This window comes from Falco cherrug, chromosome 6 (assembly GCF_023634085.1).
Source record: "Falco cherrug isolate bFalChe1 chromosome 6, bFalChe1.pri, whole genome shotgun sequence".
Classification (NCBI taxonomy): Eukaryota; Metazoa; Chordata; class Aves; order Falconiformes; family Falconidae; genus Falco; species Falco cherrug.
Genome location: NC_073702.1, coordinates 64,353,167 through 64,376,341, shown reverse-complemented (window position 1 = coordinate 64,376,341; position 23,175 = coordinate 64,353,167). Strand labels below are relative to the sequence as shown.

General features: G+C 41.7%; 1 protein-coding gene across 1 annotated transcript in view; it reads right to left on the bottom strand.

Annotated features, from left to right (window-relative positions):
* The window catches only part of LAMA4 (laminin subunit alpha 4), a 104,753-nt gene that overhangs the window by 63,036 nt on the left and 18,542 nt on the right, over positions 1-23,175 (bottom strand). Inside the window, exons 2-4 of the mRNA XM_055713664.1 lie at positions 18,589-18,690; positions 5,800-5,924; positions 1,693-1,773 (exon numbers count right to left, since the gene is read on the bottom strand). Of these exons, the coding sequence (XP_055569639.1) occupies positions 1,693-1,773; positions 5,800-5,924; positions 18,589-18,690 (308 nt within the window). The remainder of the gene's footprint in view (positions 1-1,692; positions 1,774-5,799; positions 5,925-18,588; positions 18,691-23,175) is intronic.

The following is a 23,175-nucleotide window of genomic DNA, read 5'->3' as shown; positions in this document are numbered from 1 at the left end:
GCTGCAGGGGGAGGCAGGGACAATCTCACTCAGTTTTACTAGTTTACTAGCATCCCCCAGTTCTCCTGCCAGCATGTTGATGGCATGGTAGCTGCCAGTGGGAGCAGGGAGTGGTGGCAGTGCCCAGCAGCAGTGTATGTGAGGCAGGGACATGCTTTTTAGCAAGCAGACAGGGACAAGCAATGCATTTCTTATTAGTCTTTGAAATGCTTTTCGTCATTTCTGACACAAATGGGAGTAGGACCAGGAGCCCACCAGAAGGAAATTCCCATTTGTCACTGCTTGCCACTTACCCAGCAGTTAGTCAAGGACTTAACACAGTGACCATGACAGGCTGATTTCTTTCTGTAACTTTTTCTAACCCATCTACACAGCTTCGCCTTCCTTGAGATAGATGCAGCATGTCAGGCTGGGTAGTGGCTATTAGAGGACAAAGCTGATGCTATTTTCTGCTGTTACTATGCATCTGCTGCTCATTTCATAGGATTTCAATTGCTTGTAGTCTAGGTTGACATTTTAATAATCATTAAGAAACCTCACTGACCTTTTAATTGTCTGCATTATACTTTGTCTATAAATCTGACATTTTGGAAGAACAAAAGAATACAGCCATAGGCCTGGAAACAAGGGTGTTTTTTTTTTATTTTTGTGCCATCTGTCTAAAGGGCTTTCATATTGCTGTCACCATGTTAGTGATGCAGAGGTAATATGCTGATTTTTTTGCATCATCTGTAAGGGCAAAAGCCTTCACACTTTTTTTTCATCTCACCTTTGTCATATTGATTTCTCTTTGCATCTTAAGCCTCCCCTGTCTCCCTTCTCTGATAGTTACTGTAAGTATCATTTGAATTCAAGACTTGCCCATTAATGGCAGTGGACTGAAGTCTTAAATACTTCAGGGGCTTTAAGGAAAAAGAAAATGAGGTGTTCAGGAAGTCAGTGTCTGAGCCATCCTATACACCTCCGTCTTTGTGTAGGAGCTGTTTTAGTTTACTGGCTGCTCAAGGAGAATTTCTGAATGATCATCAGGCCTCTGACATTCACTGAAACATCATCCATCTGTGTTTATAGCAACTAAGACAGGAGAGCAAGTTGTATTTCTGCAGTATAGCTCCATTTATTCATGTACATAGTTATTTAGAGGATATTTACTGGAAATTTATTATGGGCTTAAGGAAAAGTTGAAAAGCTACATTGACCTATGGTTGTTTGCTTGACTTTATTGAATTATGTCTGTGAAGTACATTTAACAATTAACTAAAAAAGCTGTGTCTGCTTATTAAGGATTTGATTAGATAATGGATTTTCTTTGCTTTTGAAAAAACATATTTGGTAGAAGCCTGCCATATATTTTAGAGTGATGAATTGCAAGAGGCATCTATGTGGTGGTTATTTTTCACTTCAGCTCTTGTTTCTGATTTGTATTTTGTTTTGTAAATTGTGTTCCTTTTAGGAAGATCACCACATGAAGGTACACAAAGTGCAAGAGCTGATCAAAATACATCAGATGTAAATGTCTGTTTTAGCAAGTTCTTATGGTTTTGAATAGGAACTGAATGGGATCCTTCAACAGACGTGATTCAACCTGATGAAAACACATGCACAAGATTTCTCCCCCGTATGGGAAGATTCCCTGAAAGACTTCTGGACTTCAGTATTGTTGACCAGTAAGTCATCTTACTAGTTTCTTACCTTTCACAGTTGGGTCCTGCATAGTTTTCCTTACAGACACAGCGCACGCTTCCACTTTTTCTGTAACAGGAGACTGCAAAGCTGTAATGTCATTAGAATGAATAGTTAGAATAGCAGGCAATGGCAAATGCTTGGGAGTATTTCTTTATTACATTATGGACGTTTGCTGTCAGTGTGAGCTCTGGCTCTTGGTTACTGATCGCTGAATAGGTATGCTTAAGCTCTCTATATTATTCACATTATACCCCTTGTTCAGTCTTTTTAATTAGTTTAGAAAACACTAATTAGTATATAGCACTACAGAGCTACATAAATACAGATATATATAAGTTCTTGTCTTGTAGCGTAGATCAGACATGCCTGCAAGTTTTGATACACGCATTTGAGATAAGGGACCTAGGATAAATGTGTGTCATGTGAACCTAATTGCTTCCTGTCTCATATTCTAAGGGGTAAAATATTGCTTATTAAGTGCAGTGGAACACTTCAGGAACTGAGATTCTGGAATGGGTGCAGCAGTTTCCTATACAAATCCTACAGTTTTCCTCAAATCCAATCTGGAAGTAACGAGCGGTGAAAACTACTTCAGTGATGCCATCCTCATTTACAGTAACCAAGGCTGCTCTACCATCTCTCTGAGTAAGCTGGAAAGAGTCTGAGGCCTCTTCTGAGACCAACGTGCCAGGTAGTGATACTGATTGCAGTAATGGCTTGGGCTGTAATTTTCACTGCTGTGATTCTAAATCATGGATTCCTTTGCTTTCTGACGTTTTCAGGATTTAACAAGTGTTTAACTAAATATGAGACCCAAGGAACAGCAGCAGCCAGATGTGGAAAGTGCAAGTTGTATACACTGCAAACACAGTGATGGACATGTATTAAATACATTTGCAGAAAAAAGATAGTCCTAAAGATGTTTCCAATTAGTTTGCAATATGTGTAAGTAAATTCCTGCCAGTACTGGAATGCGACCAGAGTAGTGAGTGGCAGCAGTTGCCAGCTGCAGGCCCATGGTTGTTAAAAACGCAGGTCCTGAGTCCTACAGTGCTGGACAACTGTGGCCAGGTTGCATCCCTTCCACATAGGACAAAAGATTTGTAGTGATGGGAAAGAGCGTGATCCTCACACTGCCTGTTCCAGGAATGAACAGCATTGAAAGGCGACAATAATTCCTGCATAATTTCAGTTCCCACCAGCATTTCTGAGCTGGTTGGACAATCGGGGTCAAACAAATCTGTCTGGATCTCGGCTGTCTCAAAACATTTCATATAACCAGAGAGAACATAAAATGGGATTGTTCTCACAGAATTCACAAATTAGCTTCTGTGAAGCTTTTATGAGAACATATTGAGAAAATCATAAGAGTTTGGCAGCCTTACTTTTCTTTTACAGAGGCTAATTCCTTCACATAGTAGAAAAAAACACATTGTAGGTTTAAGTTATGAAACAAGACTGAAGCTTTCCTGAAGTTTTTTGGGGATTTGTGGTCTTTTAGGGAGAAAAGAGTTCATATAAATCCCCTCAGGTTTGAAAAGAAGTAACATCTGCCGAACTGTGAAGCAATCTCCATCCTCCTTTTTATGTTCCAAAGAGATGACATTCTACTTCATGTGTAATGTCCAAAAATTATTTCAAAAGTTCCCAGGATAGCAGATACAAAGATAGTCTGGTCAGGAAATCTAGAGACACACAGATGAATATTAAGAAAAAAAATGTACTTGATGAGTCTTGTCAGTTTACAGATTTGGTCACTTTGTCTAACTGTTACGAATTAACTATTTCCAAAGTAAAACAGAGTACAAAATAACATTGATTGGATGTTCTTTATCTAAAGTTTTTAATGCTTATCTGCTTTTTGGTAGAGTTACTGTTTTACCTTAATATAAATGGAGTAGGATTAATGGAAGAAAAATAGAAAAAATAAGAAAGAATAGTTGTTCTTCGAGTTCAGTTAAGCAAGGCTGAATGTTGCTCAGTCATTATTATTTGCCTGTTCCAGCCCCAGCTGAAGGCTATTGCTGTGGTCAGGTCTCTCTCATGCAGGAAGCTGAACAGGCAATTTCAGCATGTTATTTAAATAGGTGTATGAGGCAAATTGGGATCAGATACTCCTTTAACTATTGCATTCAGGACTTTTCTGAGGGAAAACCCTGAAAAATTGAAGCGGCTTTTTACTGAGGGGGCCTTAAAGGGGTGACATGTCACAGAACAAAGAATATCCTGAATTGGAAGGGGCCTACAAGGATCATTCAGTCCAACTCCTCTATTGCTGCTAATGTTGAAGCATCTGCATTCAGTCTTCTTGCAACTTTTGCTCTCCCTTCCCACTCCCATGCTGCTGTCCTTTTGGGTTCAGGGCTTCCTTATCTCTAATGGTCTGGAGTAGGAGAGGTGTTATGTCCCTGGCAGAAAGGCTAAGGAGTATCTTGGGGCAAGGAACACTTCTTGGCCTCTGTGCCCATCTCCCATAGCAGTGGCAGAGATAATGGCCTGTAGCTTGGGTCCTGCTGGTGTCACCACACTGAGCCGTGCTGGGCTGGCAGGCTGGCCAGCTCCCTGCTGTCGGAGGGCACTGCTGCAGAGCCTCGTGGGCTGCAGGAAAGGGAAGGGGGCTGGGTGAAGGCAGACCCAGCCATGCTCTGTAAAATCTAGGGAGGACAGACTAGATCTTGGTTGACCATGCTTAGTAGAGACTGGGTCTTGTGTGGTAGTGCCTCAGGCATGTGCAGCCCAGGTTGTGGTTGAGAGGACAGCTCCTTACACCAAAGTGGCTGCTCTGTGCCCAACAGGTTAAAAAAAAATCACTTTGCTAAGGAAAAAGCACTGCTTCTGACTGTTGTATTTCCACTGTTTCTGGCCTTACAACCGCTACTGAAATTGAAGGAAGTGATTTGCTTTGCCTGTGAGTTTGCTTACTCCTAAGCCTTTGTACATGTGAGCAAAGCCAGGATCTTCCCCTGTCTCTTGAGGATTTTCTCTTTAATCCAGGCAAAGCTGGAGTTTTTCAGCAATAGCTGTTCTCCACCCCACGGTCCTCTTTGCATGTCTGCAGCTCACTGCAAAAGCCAAGACGTGATCTGTGGGAGTTTGGCCAGAGTGATTTTGCTCTATTGCCATTTTGAGCCTGTGCCACTGAGCAGCTGAGCAAAATGCAACTCATCCCACCTTAAGGCCGTATGAGTAATCCTATAGCAACGGCAAACAAATACAGTGAGGAAATTCCCCTTTGCTGAGAAGCCCTGCTGAAAGCAGAATGGGAAACAACACAGGGGGATATGTAGCTTGCTAAAAAATAGCTTCAACTGTTGACAAGTATTTACTATCATCTCTGTGCTCTATAGTGGGATTTGCATAGATGCCTCTCACCCAAAACATGGCCCTCAAGCAAGAAGAAGATGATAATTTCTTTCAGCTGCATTACTGACATGCTACTAACAGTTTCTAACAGCTGGTCAAGGTTTGTAGTTATTTGTTTCTTCTGAAGGCACAAACCGGATAACGTAATAGCTGGAGCTCTTTGGCTTAGTCTTGGTTTTCTGTTCGGCTTCAGAGTTTCTTACACAAAGATAGCTGGGCATCAGCTGAAGAGGCACCATACCTGTCACAGGGTCCTCCAGCCCTTTCCTTTTAACTGTTATTGTACTAACCTGATCCAGCTGCTGTTGACTCAGGAGACTGCCAGGCTATGCTTTTTTGTGGTTAGTTTTACCCACCAGAGGTCATTAATTGATCTTTCTGTCTATCTCAACCGCATACATTCCTGATGCCACCTTCCTTGGGAATTATTAGTCTGTAAGAGATTCTTAACAGTAACCAGACAGCTGAATAATCTCTCCTACATAACAGAGTGTGACCTTGAATTTCCTCAGATATTTTCCTGTCCCTCTTGGTAAGAATTGATATGAGCACTTACGGGTATTTTACACCTTCTAAATGAAATGCTGTTTCCTGTGACTATAAATGTGAGCAGCTGGTAGTCCTTTTATTTCCCACTGGTCAGCAAGGGCAGTGGCCTTTGTCTCTTGCATCCAGGAAGGGATGCTGACCCCAGCTCAGAAAGCGCCAAAGCCAGCCCAAATCAAAGAGAAACAAAGACTCTTTACATACTTGGCAAGTGCTGGCAGGGGGCAGGGGCAGGGTTGGCAGAACGTGGGCACTCCTCTGACAACGTCACCAATGAAGCCATCTGGACATTGCTCGCAGTGCTGTCCGGTTGTGTTTCTCTGGCAGTCCTTCAGTGGAAAGAGAGAGAGTGGTGAAAGTTAAGCACAAGTGCTGCCCAATTCAGAAAAAACCCAGCCAAGCAGAATAGGGGCTGATGCCAGACCCCGACCCTTCAAGGCATTGACAGATGCAGCCAAACCAGCTAGCACTGCTGCAAATAAAAATGCTATAAATGATTACATTGGCCAGCCAGCCAGCAAGTGTTGGCAAGGTGTGATACAGGACAAAACAGACATATTTGCCTGACAGGTACTAGAGCAGAAGCAGCACTGCATGTCATCAGGGATGTCAAAAGTACTCAGGTGTAGCCAGCAGCCCTGTTTTGAATTGCATGTGCCAGCAGGAAAAAAAATCCTTTTAATGACATCAAAACAGAATGAAAAATATCTGCTGATAAACACTATCAACAGATTTCAGGCTAGATACCGGTTTCAGCAAGGCTGCTTCTTGAACTTGATGACTGGAAAAGAGTATCAGGGGAATCTGCCTGCAAATGGTGGCTAATACACCAGTGGCTCTGATGTTTTTCTCCTGAGATGAAAAGTGTTACAGCATGAAGAGATGTGTTATCACTACACCTTGTTCTCAGCCTAAGGCTGACATTCACTTAATGGAGGGAAGAAGCAGGAGTCTTCTATAAGTAGCCTTTCTATAAGATACAGAACAACTATGCAAAATGTCACTCACGTCATAAGCAAGTTTCATGTCTAACATTTAAATGTTTGTGAGGAAATAGGCTTCCTCATGCAGAGGCAAATTGGCCACTGGCTGATATTGTTGGGGCTTTGAAAGTAAATCAAGCTGTAGTAATTCATACAGAATATTTGTTCCAAAATATTTCATGATGCTAGGTAAAAAACTGGGCCTCGTAATATTTTCAAGAACCAAAAAAAAAAAAAAAAAAGTCAAGGTTTGCTGTTAACAGTTCTAAATAGAATTTGTAAGTCCTGCAAGCTTAAGTAAGCATTGTTGTATCCTTTGGTTTATGTGGAGTGGCTGGAAGAAAACGTGCATGTTATGAGCAATCCAGACCAAATAACTTGGTTGTAATAAGAGGCCGCAGCCCTAACAAGCTGCAGGTGTTGTGAAGGACATATGCAAGGCCAAGGGAGATAAAGAAACTGTGTATTCACAGAGAGGTAAGAGAGTTGGACAGAAAGATGAGAAAAACCAGGATGCCTGCACAAGGGGGGAGCAGCGTGTGGGCACCACACCGGGACCAATCATAAGGGAGGTGGAAGCGTGTAAACGAGTAGTTTTAACCTCTCTTTTTACATAACAAAGCCTGCGTAGCATGTGTATCTTTTGCTGAGAGTATGAATTGCTGTCTTTTAATAAAGTGGCACTAACCTGATCACATTGGTCGTGTAAGTGGTGTCCGAGCCTTCTGCGTCAACAGGTTTACAAATGGAAATGGATGCCACAGACTATGTGGGTTTTCCCCTAGGCACAGGGCGAGGTGGTGGGTCACTGGTGCAGAGTGCATGAACAGTGCTGCACACTGCAGGACTCCTGCAGACTCCTGTCCCCCTTTCCACTTTAGCAAAATACTCAGAAGTTGTCATAAAAACCCCACAACCCTCCAAATTCTAGCTGTCTCACCAAATTGTTTTAAAAGAGCAGGCAGGGTGTGGAAGTGCTTTACTTTTTGCAGCTGTGCAAGAAGTTTTGCAGTGTCCCTAGATAAGAACTCTCCAGTTACACCTTGTACTGATACAGTGGAGATGCAAAGAGCTGTGCAAGGCTTGAGGCAGCAACGAGGCAGCTCCATGGCAGAAGTATGTGGCGAACTACTCTGTTAGTCCATATTTGCTGTGGTTTTGTGTTAGTGTGCTTGATTCTTTCCTCTTCTGACCTACAAACAGTGGATCATGGAAACTGCAAACTGATGGATAAGATTTTCATCCCTGGTAAGATGACAGTGTCTACAATAAAGAAGATCTCTGAGTACATGACTAAGCATCTTCTGATTCAGGAACACCTGCTTTGCTAATCTGCTGTGTAATGGTGCAAATGTGCAAGTGTATAAAGGGGAACCAGAGGACATAACATAACTGGAATTTCAGAAAAGCCACCTAAGTTGTCAGGGGACTTGAAGATCAAGTTTCTTTTATGAACTGAAAGCTGATAAAGGCTGGGAAGCGAAGGGTAGGATGTAAGTCACTGTTCAGAGTGGGGAAAAGTCACTATTCTGATTATCTAGGCCTTGGCGCTGAGACCAGTTTTAGAATCATAGAATAGTAGAATCATAGAACCATTTAGTTTGGAAAAGATCTTTAAAATCATAAAGCCCTCAGCTTCTCATTGCTGAACTTGGTCCAATTGGCCTAGGCTCATTGATCCAGCCTGTCTGGATCCCTCTGCAGAGCCTTTCTACCACACTTTGGGCTCAGCCATCCAGCCAGCTTTTTTACCCAGTGTAGAGTATACCCGTCCAAGCATGAGCAGCCAGTGTCTCCAGGAGAACGCTGTGGGAGATGGTGTCAAAGGCTTTACTAAGGTTCAGGTAGAAAACATCCACAGCCTTTCCCTCATCCACTCGGCAGGTCATCTTTTTGTAGATGATCAGGTTTGTCAGACAGGACCTGCCTTTCATACACCCAGGCTGGCTGGGCCTGACCCCCCAGTTGTCCCACACGTGCCACGTGGTGGCACTCAGGATAACCTGCTCCATCACCTTGGCCTGTAGTTCCCCAGATCCTCCTTCCAGCCCTTCTTGTAGATGGGTGTCACATTGGCTGACCTCCAGCCTGCTGGGACCTCTCCAGTGTGCCAGGACTGCTGATAAATGATGAGCAGCTTGGCGAGCTTTTCTGGTATTTGTTTGGTATTCACCAGTCTCTTAGAGACCAAAAATGCTAGGGTTGCTCACTCAGCTGGGAGAGAGGGGCTGACAGGGCTGTGTGTTCAGGTTATATAAAATTACAAAGTTGGTAAATGAGTGGAATGCAGGACAATACTTCACCCAAATCCTGCAATACAAGGGGCACAGACTTTACACAGAAGGTAAGAAACTTGTGCAGCTTGTTGCCAGGAGGTGACAGTATTTACAGGGACAAAAAGGGGTTTCCTAGAATGACTTATGGGCAACAGGTACATAAATGGATACTAAAAGGACTCAGGAGGTTTGTACCCTCTAACATGCCCTAATACAGCAATTGTGGATGACGGTGGAGTACAAAACAGAGACTTCAGAAAAAGGTCAGGCTAGGAGCCCTCCCCAAGCAGCATCTCCTGTTGCCACCGCCAGAGCCCCAATATGGGCTGCAGAGACCTTCGGTCAGGCCCTGCAGGGGACCTCTGGTGCTCAGAGTTGGCACAGGTGCCAGGGGGTGACCATGGCTCCCCAGCTCATTCTCCAGCAGTCATTCAATCCCATGATAGAAGTCTATGGTATACAGTCTGCAGCGGGCATTCCCTGGAATAACGGGTAAACTGGCTGTGGGATGTCGGGAGCACCGGCGGTGGGAGGGAGCTCCCCAGCACGGGGCAAGGGCACCTCGGCCTCTCCGAGGCTGCAACTTCTTCTGCAGAGCCAGGCGGGTGAGCTCAACCGAGCATTTTTCATCTGAGCCAGCCCCTACAGATTTGAAACTCACTTCTACTCCAAACATGGTGACTTCTTTGAAGAAAAGAGAATTAGCAGAGAGGAATACGATTAAGGAGGACATTTAATGAAAACGAATAGTCAAGTTTCACTTGCAGAGGCATTACTAAATGAGTTTGGTATCTGTGCATTGTAACTTCGATTTAGTGGCAGAATTTTGCCCTGGCAATGCTGATGCTTTATTTTTTCCCAAAGTCTGTGTCCAGATATCATCAGTCTGCATTGAAAAAGTGTCATTTTACCACATATTCACCCCTGTGAAAGCACATCTGGTTAGGACTCACTAGTTTAGCTCAGGCCCTTTTTGATTCTAGATTCTTGCTTGTTGTCTTGTTGCACGTTTTATAGTCATACAGGACTCATTGCACAGCAATTATTTAATTCTATAAGGCTCTGATTTGGACAGAGAACTCTACAGCCAGTGGACTATGATACAGAAAGGAAAAAAGTAAATTTCTTTTTTCTTGGATCTTTAAATAGATTAGACACCAGCAGCTGTAGAGCTAAAGGTAGTTTTTCATAGTAACACTGCTGTAAATAAAAGAGTATTTAGTATACAGAAAACCAGAAGGTTATTTTATCTAAAAGGCTCTAAAATGAGAGAATACAGAAAGTTTGACTATGAGAAAGAGGAGGAGGAGGAAAGAAACTTGGTGAGAGCAGAGAAACTGAGAGCAAATGAGGGCAGAGTGGGGGCATGTCCAGATCTCGCACTCCTCTCTGGCGAGAGTGCCCTAACCACAAAGGCGCATGGTGTGAGCCAGAAGGCACTGGAAGGCCAATACAGTTTTAAAAATAGTTTGCATTTGTCATTATTCCATGAAAAAGTGATGTTAATGTACCACAAGGGAGAGATGAGAATGTGAGCACTGAGCACTTGAAGAGAAAGAGCAATCCTGTAGCTGAAGCACTGGCAGAGGCCTTGGGTGGGCTGCGTTCAGCTGTGGGCTGCGTTCAGCTCTAACCTTCATCACGCTCTTCGTTTGTGCTCTGAGCAATGCACTTCACCTCTCTTGTCCTCGGCTCTCCAAACAACACATAGGTATTATCAGAATAAATCTGTTACTGGTTTCCAAAGCTCAGATACTATTGTGATAACCACAGCAGGGCAGCAAATTTGCTTCTTGAATCTGCAGTGTTTTTCATCTTCTAAGCTTAAGGGAAGTGTTAAAAGGCCCTTGTACCCCAAAGACCCTGTTAGATGAGTGCTTGAGGCACTTTTGTAGTTTTTCTCTGGTTAGTGATTACGTAAAAGCGCCTTTATCTTATTTAACAACTCAGAACTCCTGTGGGTATTTAGAATAATATTTTTATAGTGATAAAAAAAGTGTCCTTATATTTTATGTTCCATTAGCTTGCATCTCCAAAAAAACTGCTGACTGCAATAAGCCTGAGAGACATCCCTGAAGGCAAGGAGAATACCCTTGCTGCAGCTTACGGGTGATTCTCTGCCGGGTGGCAGTGGCTTGGTAGGTTGAGAAAAGTGTTTTGCTTCTAAACAGGTCACTTTTGATGGAGAAATAATGATGGGGAAAAAAATGGAATTCCACTTATGGTAGTTTTTGTGAAATTGCATTTTAAATATGTGCTTTGTGGTAAGAGTTGCAAGGGCTACTCTTGATCCAGTATTCATACATGCTTTAGAATGAAAGGCATCATTTATGGTTGATGTTATAAATTGGGCTATGGATGGAATTGCTCACAGCCTTCCCTGTCTCAGTGGTTCATTCAAATGTACTCAAAAAATTGTAGAAGTTTGTTTACTGATATTGGTGTCTACTTTTTCAAATAAAGAAACTCAGGATATATTTTTTATTCTGGTTTCCTTTGAAAAACAAGGAAGACTGAAGTAAAAATCTCCAGAAAATATGCAGTGATATGTATCTTAGGTCATCAGACACTGAAGTTTAGCAGAAAATTGCTGCCTGTCTTTGTACAGAACAGAGTGAGACATGGCCAAGGGCATGAAAACAGGTACAACCATGTAGTTAGGAGTATTGCAACTAGGCTTTATATTACTCTGCTTTTTGTAAGCTGTTTCAAATTACAGTGAGTGAAAATTCTGAGCTCAATTCTTTCCATATGCCCATGTTAACACAACCTTTATTTTCATAAGGCAAAAGTGAAGGCAGAGTTGTCCCTTCCTCATGGACACTTCAGCTTCAGAGGAAGTAATCCAATACATAATAGTGGCTTGGCTTCTACAAGCTTCCATATGAGGCTACAGCATATAATCGTTCATACATCAGTACACCAACAGCAACTTCTCAGATGACAGAGTGGCTGGAGTGTATATTCTTATGTTAGAAAATGCCTTAGCTAGTCCTACTACTCTGCCCTCAGTGAGTGCCAGCTAGCAAGGTGAGCATTTCTGCCTGGTCCTTACTGTAACTATCTATACTTTACACACGAAAAGCACCTGAAAAGATGCTGTGGGGTTGTTTCTTGGGAATGATTGTCAACACCGAGCTCCTAGACTCATTTCCTTGGAAAGTAAAGCTAGAACTGCTGTTCTGAGGCCATAGAGCACTTCATGTGATGCATTTCTGCTCAATAAATGCACATGTACGCAAACAATAATGAAAAGTTTGCTGATTCTCTTCAGGCAAGGGTACTAGGACAAGTTTTCCAGAACAAGACAAACATGCTTTTCGGTAAACAAATATAATTGGAAATTTGAGAGGTGGGAGTTGGCTCCACCTTGATTTAGAAGCTTGAATTTAAGAAAGAAGAGCTCTTTCTAATGATCTTCAAAGGCACCAGCTTCGTTGAATATGCCGTTCAGGCAATCTTAGGGAAATTATTTCACTTAATGGCTAACACAGTGCAGTTTAGGCAGGCTGGACCTCCTCCATAGGAAACAGGTAGACTGGTTTTCTGTGTACCCTCTAAAGTTAAAGAAATACAGGACCTGCCACAGAGTGGTGTGTGTTAGGCACCTAATGCTGGATGCTGTGAAGGCTCTCCAGGGACAAACAAAAATTAATACTGAGCCCTACTTACAGTGAAGTTAGTATAACCCAAACCCCCTCAAGATACTAGAGTCTTAAATATTATCTGTGGAATCTGGAAGTGTCCTCAAACCCTGGCTGGGAATTCCAAATATTACTTTGCAGCTGAGAACAGTCCTTGCTACAATATAGGAGAAACTTTGGTTTGAGGGTTTTTTTGTGTGTGTCCCCCCTCCACCCTTTATTTCTTGTTCTTCAAAGAGATAGTCTTATACAAGTTGTTGATGCAGAAAGATTCACAAGGAGAAAGAAATTATATAGGTAAAGAGATGCAAGTGGTTTACACTGCTGTGCAGTCTGCATTTATTACTGGGGCAGTGGAGGCTGACCTGAGGTATAATATCTGGATGTAGATGTACCCTTCCCCAAATCTAGGAGATGCCTTCATATCTGATGTTACAGAACTGCATAACATTGCTCATGTCAGCACGTCAGAACTCATTTCAGTCATAAGATAATAATAGTAAAAAGAGTACTTCAGCAAAATGACTTGAAAGCCAGGACATGTACATGTTTTATCTTTTCATCTTTTTAGAGGTTTATGATTTCAATCTGTCTTTCTCCAGCCACTGTGGATAAGATGAAGTGTTACTTGTCAGAATTTCTTATGGAAGAAGGAGATGAGGCACTAAAAGGAAGCACTACATATTGTACAACTTTGAGTAAAGGAAAGATGCCTGTCAACCTAAAATAATGAGAACAGCAACAAAACTCAGTTCCTGAGCCAGTTTGGGTCAACGTACTCCCTCTATGTCAGAGTTCTGGTTTGTTGAACTTGTCCTGTATTAATGAGTGAAGTGGGAGCTGATGTCTTGCCAAAACCACCTGTCCCTCTACTTTCTCAATCCATCAGTTGTCTTAGCTAACTGTTGAAAATGCAGCTGAGGGTGTGAGAGCAACAGCAGCCATTCCTCACAGTCTTGGTGTGACTTCCTATGTGCCTTTTATACAGGCTGTGTGGGGAAGGGGAACAAAGTGGTCACGTGTTGGTGGTCACTGCTGCAAGTTTTCAATAGTAAACCAGTTAGAAGAACAAATACTAAGTTTAATCATAGCTAAGAGGAAGGGAAATAACCTATATCTGAGAAAATGAGTCTATTAACAGTAATGCTTTTGACAGCTACTGCATACTAAAACACTCCGGAAAAGGGCTGCATTTCAGCACCAGACTGTTGTAGTTCTGGTTACCTTTCCAAACATGTATCATCAGGGTCACTATAGATAGAGGTAGTTCATCTTTATAGAAAGAAACAGTGAGCTGGAAGCTGCAAGGCTCTTCATGAAGCCAGAAGTACCTAATAAGCTGGAGAGTTTTGCTAGCTCCCTGCTGCTTTTTGCTCATGTTTGGTGGATGGTTGTAGATCCACTGGCGATTCTCCAGACCTGCATTGGCAATCGTGTGGAACATATTACCCTCTTGGGCAGAACTGCTGAATCCGTTCCAGCCTTTCCACTCAGCTGTAAACTCAAACACTTAAACACAGATCACTTACACGACAACACATTCTATTGTAAAAAAGTCCATAAAAGGCTGGAAAGGATACCAGTGAATTTATCCTCTCCGCTGTTATAATCCTTTGGTCTTTCTTCTTCCAAAAAGGTCAGACTTATTTATTTATGAATAATCTTTGGATACCTTATTTACATACTGATCAAATATATGGGCCTGAGATGATAACAAAACACTTAGAGATTTTTCAGTAGACACCAACAAATTTACCCTTTACCTTCTGCTATAGTGCTCTCTCCAGACTTATTTCTGGTCTATGTGTTTTCATACATTTATGAAGATCTAACATCCATTAACAGTGGAAACCTCAGAAAGGACACTGGTCACTCAGTCCAACAAATATTTTGCCTGGATACTCAGCTTTGTAATTTTTAATTCCTCCTAACCTTCCAATCCATTTTAGTGTGTTTGTCTGGAGTCATTGCCACAGTACATTGCAGTCATCTCAAGTGACTTCCCTTGTATATTCCAACTTCTTAGTATGGTAAAGCCCTGCCCATTATACTACTTGCATACGATACAAGAACTCATTGCTTCAGAAAAGCTGTTTCACCTCCATATACCACTTGTTGAGACCATCATGCCCACTCTAATGTTCTACTCAATTGCTAAGTCATTTGAGGCTCACCCCATGTCTGAATTTTCAAATGTTAAAACCTCAATGGAGGTGCTGTAAAGAAATAACTCAGCTGTAGGTTGCTGGTAGGGTAGGATTTAGGGGATGGTGAAGAAGGCAAAACATTTCCTTCATATCTTATTAGCAGCAAAACCCAATGGGCTTTATGCAGGAGAAATGCACATCACTGCAGACTGTTGCTTGCAGCTGTTATAGTTTCACCCAGTTAACATCACATGTATGCATGTTTCCAAAATCAAAAGCTACAGGGTTCTACAGGTGACTCATAGCTAGGATTGAGAGAGTTATGTTAAAGTCTAAAGTCAGTACAAAGAATTGATGTTTCTTCCTCTACTAGCTTTACATGCATCACCAGATTGTGTCTTTGAAATGAAGCATTCTTTGACATCTCTCTTGTATTATATCATAAATGGAGCTTACTTACACTGTGCTAGCTGCTTTTCTAACACTCGGGTAATTTTCTATACTAACGAAATGGACTGAGTGGCTTTTCAGTTTTAATCACAGGACCATGTGACTGATTTCTGCATGAGTTTTATGTCAACATCTATGCAAGAAAGGCTCTGTCTCCAATAATTTCTTCTGTCTGGTTACCTAATGAGATTTTTGATTCACTGATTGTGTCATTCAATAAGCTTTTAAAGACTCATGGATTTGATTTACAACTCTGAATAAGCTGAGAGTAGTTTTGAAACAGGACCCTAAGACAGATACTTATGTCAGCAGAAATTAAAAATGTGAGTACTTTACCCTAAGGCATTGTTAATAGGGGTTTAATTTTATTTGATTTCAAATTCAGGGCAGAGGCCAACAAAAATTTCCTTAATTTGCATGCAGTGGGAACTACATTTGCCAAATTGATTTGGGGGATTTGCATAATATGATGGTCTTGGAGCTTTGTATAGAGTCAGACCCTTATATTTTATTGCTTTTGAAGTAGAGTACTTTTTCATTTTCATACTGCCTTGTTCATTTATTCAGATCTTATAGCTTATGTTATTACTTAAACTGTAAAAAATAATTAAATATCAACTGAACACAGTGTTATTACTTTCCTGTTACCTTCCATCATTGTTAACAGAGTTAACTTTAAAAAATTATTTCTCTCCCCCCCTGTTTAAACCATTCCATTGTGTGAATAAACATGCAGATATAGACACTTTTAACATCTGCTAAAGACATCCTGTAACATCTATGACTTATGGTTAAGGTAACATGTGATGCCAGTGGAGAATCCATAAATGATAAAACTAGAAGACTGCTGTGTCTCATAAGCAGGGATATAGCGGGTTTATAGGGATAGAAGCAGAGGATGGCAACAATAATACTATGGGATAAATACAGAATCTTTTTTTTTTAAAGCCTATTAAAAAGTAACTGAATACAGAAAGTTTGATGTGTTACTATCAGGTCTGGTGGTTACTACTGCAAGAATTACTGGAGTAATTTGTCTAAAAATCTGAGAAAATCATGAGCTCTCCATACCATGTAGTCCTATCTCTTCACAGAATCTCCCAGCCATATAAGCACCTACTCATTTCTGCCCCAGCTTCAGCCCCAGCCCCAGCCCCAGCAGGCTTTAGCCAGATCTGTTCCTGTGCTTCTCCAGAATGGCCCTTATGGAAGGATCTTACTCCATGGATTCTAATACAAATCACATTATCAGCCATCAAGTCTCCTTCTCCCAAATTACTTGCATTCATTCACCTAACATTTCTTCTTGCTGTAATTCAAGTTACATCTTTCTTTTGCTAAGCTTTTCTTCTCCAGGATTTCTCAGTCACATTTTGCAGTTTACCAGTTTCATTGGTCTTCCAATCTTCCTTGGAAATTTCCAGATCCTCAGGAAAATCATAGAATTACAGAATGTTTGGGGTTGGAAGGGACCGCTGGAGATCATCTAGTCCAACCCACTGCTAAAGCAGATTCACCTCAAGCAGGTTGCACAGGAACATGTCCAGGTGGATTTTGAGTATCTCCAGAGAAGGAGACTCCACAGCCTCTCTGGGTAGCCTGTTCCAGGGCTCTGTCATCAAAGTAAAGAAGTTTTTCCTCATAAAGCCGTGTTATTGCAGTCCCCATGGGCATCTAGGGTTCTGTTTTATGCTATCAAACCTTCAAACCCCCTTTTCATTCTGCTCTTTCCCTCTCCCTTTCCCTCTTATTTTACTTAAACCTTTTCACTGTTCCTTTTTATTCAGAAGTAAATTACCTGAGCTTAATGGCTTCTTAGATCATTCAGAGAAGCCATCAAATGGCTTATTTGAACTCAAGTAGTAAACCAGGGTTTAGTTCTTGGGTTTGTTCTTTACTACCTGGCTAGCTCCAAGAGTTTAGTATCCCAGAGAAACACCAGTCAGGAATGCACATATGCTTTCAGATAATTTCCTGCTGATACAGTAACTTTGGTTTTGGCCCAAACCCTTGACATTAGCCTTATTTTTGTAGAAGACAGGAAAATAGTCTTCTATTGTATTTTTAAACTGAGGATATAATCACTTCCCTATTTCATATATCCTACTCCAGAAACTCTCGTCACCAGAGTCATGAGAATCAGACACTTGTCAAGCTCCCTCTCTTGTTCCCAAGTCTTCCATCAGAAGTTTCCTTTTGGCACCATTGTCACTTGACACCAAGGGGACAATCATCCCATGAGCAAAAGCCTTGTGCACGTGAAAGAGAATAGCTGGGAATGCCTGGCAGTGTTAAAACCACTTTTAAAAATGTAATAAAACATGAAGTCAATATGCATTCTACAGAAACCAGCTAATCTTAAGCACACTACAGTGGCCAAGCCATAATGATTGTTCCTGGGCTGAACAGCTGCACTGTCTTTCTCCCATAGAAATAAAAATGGTAGGAAATATGCCATGGAGCACGGCTCTATATATTTATATAACTAAAAACTTGATAGAGCCTGAAACAATGCAAAGCATGTAAATATTATCAAGTCATTTTATGAAAAGACAAACTGAGGGCAAAGGTTTATGACTTGTCAAAAGTAACACATGGCAGAGCAAGGAACTCTGAGCTCTACTTCTCCTTTACAAGCCTGTAAAGACTAAACTCTTACTATGTGGTTTAGATGCATTACATTATTAACTTCTGTTCTTTCTTTAGTATATTACTGCTCTGATTGCCCACTAGTAATTTGGATTAGTTTTACTGGACTGATTTTTCTCCGGAGCTACAAGTGATCAGCTACTAATGCTAACTCACAGCTTTCTGCATGCGCTGATACTGAGTGAGACTGAACATACAGGAAATTGTAATACTGCCTTGGACTTCAACATGCTCTTCCTTTGGTGTATTATTTCAACCTCCTCATGTTGTTCCTTCACAGCAGGAGGCTGCCATGCAGCAGAATTACTATGGAAAACACATGTATATGCACTCACAGGGGTCACTCACCATTGAAAATTGTTTGTATGATATACAGCACTGTATTCATAAAGGGGAGAATGAAATGCGTTTGAATTTATACATTTTTTCTCTGGAGGTATACAAAACTCTTTCCATTTTTTTGATGGACTAAATATCTTCCTCAGCATACTAACTCTCACAAATACTGCAGGCAGGAATTGTTTTGAATTTGCAGCGATAATTTTAAGTGAGAATGAAATTTGTCCAGGATAATCTTATTAATGTATTGATCTTGGCCCTACTTATGATTACTCTTCAGCAAAATGCTCCTGTGGTACAGACACTGCTTTTGCTGTGTATTGAAATTAAGCATTGTTAACAGCAGAGTCAGACCGTGGTTTCTCGGGTTTGCCTGGAAAACATTTCCTTCAGGTGAAGCCTCATGTAAGAGTGAAAGAAGGTGAAAGGGTTCATGTTACCATTAAAAACAAAAAAGATACTGTTATTCAGTGAGGGACCAGCAGAGAAGACCGGAATTCCTTACCACACAGATTCCAGATCCATCAAGGCATCTGTTTGCATTACCATTGCAGTTGCAAGGAGAGCATTTTCCTGAGCTGGTACGGTAAAATCCTTCTTGGCATCCCTGCAATGAAAAAATAAAAATAAAGTACATCCTATGCATACATATTCGGAGAGTTAGGTTTGGCTGAGAGGTAGGGGAAAGCAAGAATTACAACCATCAGGCCTCACCAGAGCATACTGCATAACCCTGTGGTAGCAGACCACACACACGCTGCTGAACTCGAGCCTGTTCTTTCACTCTCTGCCCTGGTGCTCGCTTTTTTGCCTTACAGTATTTAAGCTGTCAACATTCCTGCCTGTGTCCTGCCCCTGGCCAGCAGTGGGTGCTTGCCTGCAGGTGCAGAGCTGGCAGATTCTTACTGCACTTTGTACTAGAGAATGAGTTAACTACAAATTATGTTCCTTATTCAGTAAAGGAAGTGTATTTATAGGAAAGGAGTAGCTTTTCCTGAAAAAATGAAAGCTTTTAGAAAGTTTACTCTACATCAAAACTTTGATGAGCTTGGGATGGAGAGCCTGAGCCTAAAGGAGGCAGAAACATACCTACAAAGTTTAATCCCCTTCAGAAGGAAAGCTGGCTGGCTGCTGTGAGAGGCTACCAAAGCAGGGCTGGCTGGCTGTGAGGCTGGTGATATGTGCCAGCGATAACCTGTTGTCATTCCAGGAAGTAGCCAGTCCCTGGGAGATACAACAGTTCTGCATTCATTCTTCATGTGATGTAACAAATAAATGGGGGGAGACTGCATGAAAGGTAGAACTTTCTTGTTATTTCTTAAATGTGTGGCTGTGCCTAGTGTATATACTTTATTACTTTTGATAATTTACCAAAGCTTAGCAAGATTAAACAGAAGACTGTAATATCTAAATCATCTGCTTTTAAATAGTAATGAAAGCAATAATGTAAGGACTCAGAAACATAAACAAAGCTATTAAGATGCCCCTTTAAGACTGGATAATAAAAAGGAAAGGATAGCTTTTATTTGATAAGTTATGTGCAAATTTTTGTTGTCCATTGAGGAGCTTCTACCTCATTACACAAAGCTGGTGAGACATGCACAAGTTTGACCTCAGGAGAAACCTCTGTTACTCAGGCAGCACTTGCTCACCCTGTGTAGTCTCCCTGTGTCACATGTATTATGTTAGATCCATGCAGACTCATGAATTTTTGGATCCTAAATCTCTTACCTTGCCTAACTCTTGCAAGGTTGTTGCAGAGCTGATGGGAAGGTCCTAGCATGTCTTTTAGATCTCCAGAAGTTATTTACCCTACCCTGTTTCTGCTAGCATTTACAAACACTATCCCCGAGGTGGCTGTCAGAGCCTGAGATGTGTCAGGATCTCCTGGAATATTTTTTGCATCTGTCTGTACAGCACTTTGGCTCGTGAAGTCACTTACCCTTGCAAAAAGTGGGAAAAGTGGCAAGTTAAGTCAATCAGTAGGGTATGATCCTTCTTGCATTTGTATGAGCTGTGAGGCTTCTTATTGTACTGATCTAATTAGGATTAAATTTTCTTTGTATCTCCCTCTTCCTTGTTTTCCTGGGTTGACCTGAAATAAAGGGTGATTTCTTCTTTGCACTGAACTAATCATTGCTTCTCGTGCCCACTGTAATCTATGACATGAACAGCAGGTCTACAACATCAAATGCAGCCCCATGCAGTGATATCACCACCAGCTGCAAAAAATAGCCTGTGAGCAGTATTGCTAAATACCCTGCTGATGGCTATGGCTAATTAACCCTGGCACAGCGCTATGGCCGTATTGCTTATGGGACCTGAACTTGTACATCTGCATGGTGCTGTAGTTATAGCTGTGGGGCACTGGGTAGCAAGTCAACAATCCCAAGATTCACCTGCGCATTAGCTTTTATTCTCAAGGGTGGGTAGACCCTTCTACACAGCTAGATAAGCTGCTTGTTTAGAAAATAATGTATCTTATGAGATGACTAACAACAAGCTTTAAAAATGAAGTTTACAAATGAATCATTAATCCAAACTTATCCCAGAGAGCTCTGAGAAGCTGAGATGAACATAAATGGAAAACTCAGTTGCCTTTACCATCCTTACACACAATATTTTATCTGGTTTGCTTTGGAAACACTTAGATAATAGCTCCTAGAAGGATAAGTCTTCGTACCACAACCACTCTGGGACAGCAGAAATACTATCTATTTGTACTGCTTATTTCTTTCTGTCATTTAGTCTTAAAACAGAGCTGTAGGACTGGCTCCCACCAGGCTAAGGATTTCAGCTGAATGATTATACCACACACTGAGGAAGGGAGACAGTTTCTAAACTGAAAACAGATCCTTATCCCAGTGTCTGTCTTGGCAATCTTTCTCTCCACCCATACAGATCTAAAGCACGTTATATTCTCTGATGCCCCTTAACTGGTGGGTGGTCCTAGCTGGTCCATTAGCATCAGCCCAAAAGCTTTCTTGGTTTTGTAGGCCTAAGCAGAATCATTTTTTACTTACAACAGTGAACATGGACAATAGAGATGTATGAGTGTGTATGAAGGTATGTATCTATGCAAATCCTGCAGTCAGCCATGAAGATCGTCTCCTTTACAGTTCATCTAAGGGTGTGCCTGCATTGTAGCCATGAGTGACCTCTCATCTAGTCCAGCCACCCAGCAGGTATGAGTTCAATGCAATGTCACTGATTCCAGCTGTGCTGGCAGGGCTGTACAGTCTTTGCTGAAGTCCACTGGGAACCAGTTTATGCCCTGTTCTGAGCAGACACACTTCTCGGTTCCTCAAGACATCTGCCTCAGTCTTGGGTGCCTCTGTTATTCTTGCTGTCAGAGCCCCTTTTGAAAATTAAATGCAGGGTCCTAAGCCTTCTGGGTATTTTTTTGGCAACATTTCCCCCCTGCATTATTCAATTAATCACAAAAACTTGGAAGGTGCTGATACTCACTATTTTAATACAGTATTTTAACCCATGGGTTGCATCAATTTACACTAGAAATGAGGTATTGACAATCAATGGTCTGAGGGAAGTGGAAATGAGGGGAAAATGTGATCCAGATTGTTTCCTTTGGGTTCAGAAGTTTTCTTCAGGCATTCTCAATTATTCTGATATTTTTTGTTGCTCCTTGCCCTACTGGTGATAATGGAGTGATTGGTTAGTTGTTCCAGGGCGTGAGCCAACATCATATTTATAAAAAGAAGTGTCAGAGTGCTGAACTAATTGAGGGATTCAAATAGCCAAATGTTCTGGGAGCAAAAAATAATTGCACACAAAGCACAAACAGGTCTGGGACAAAATGGAAATACCCTCCCTGAAAATCATTATGTAGGCAATTGAGTGAGGAACATTTCCGTCCACTGTCTGTTTCTGCATGGTGAAGACAATTAGTAGGTGAAAATGCTAGCTCTGCATTAGCAATTATGTCTTCATAATTAGATTTATTTTTTTTTTGCCTGAGGGACAATGTTTGTTCCAGTTCAAGCTGAATAGTCTGATATAGTGTGGATCTTGCTGAGCTCTTGAAAATCTTTTACACCCATCGTGCATGTTCCCCCCCCCCGCCCCCCGTCTTGCATCTGGATTTAATTATTACATTTCTTAAAAACAAGAACCAGCTGCGGTGCTGAAAGTGCTGTGGAGCCTGTAGCCATATTCTGTTTCTTCAGACCTTTCTGCTGGTGTGGGTGCAAGATGGGACAGAAGATGGAGGACAATCCACGTACACAGGGTATGAGTTTCCTCCCATATTATATTCAGAGAGTTCCACTGATTTCATTACAGCTGGTCCTAATCTATGCCTGCACCACTGAGGGCAGAATCAGGTCCCTGTTCCTTCCCTGCTGCCAGGTAGCAGTAGCGGTGCAGCAGTGCTGGGGTAGGTATGTCTGCTGTGACCCTGCCTCTTCTGGCTTGCCTTCCCCAAGAGTGCTGCACTGATAACATGCACAGAGTGTTCTCTGGGGTTACATCTGCATCAGCCAACTGAAGAAGGGCAAGGCATGGTTTCAGGGACTGGCTTATGATCATCCATACTGACCGATTGTTCATTTTCTGCCTTGATTTTGCTCTTTGGCAGATTATGGGTTTCCTAACAATGTTCAGGCACAGCTCAGAGCACAGCATCTGTTAGGCTGTGTTCCTACAAGGCAGTCTGTATGGGTCTGCTCTTCTCTGGGCAATCATGGAGAGAGCTTCAGCACGTGGACATGGGCTGCATTATGCTACTTGACTAGGAGGTCCCCACATTGCTTAATTCAGATGTAGTCATTGACTCTCTTGTCTGATGGTAAGAAAACATGGCAGGTTTCTTTAGTTAGTACTGGAACTTGTGACTTCCCCGTGAATACACAAACTCACAAAGGGTCTCTTTCTTCCACAATAAAAAGCTCCCTTGGATCCACACCAGTGTTTGTTACTTCAAGAGTTTTCTCTTGAGTGTTGGGTACATGAAGGGATGTGGATTCAGGGTTAAATGTTCTAGACGAAGACATTTTACCCTTTGTTATATTTATTATAGTTATGCCTACCAGTCTTAGAACAGAAGTCTCATTATATTTGATTCAAAACAAGA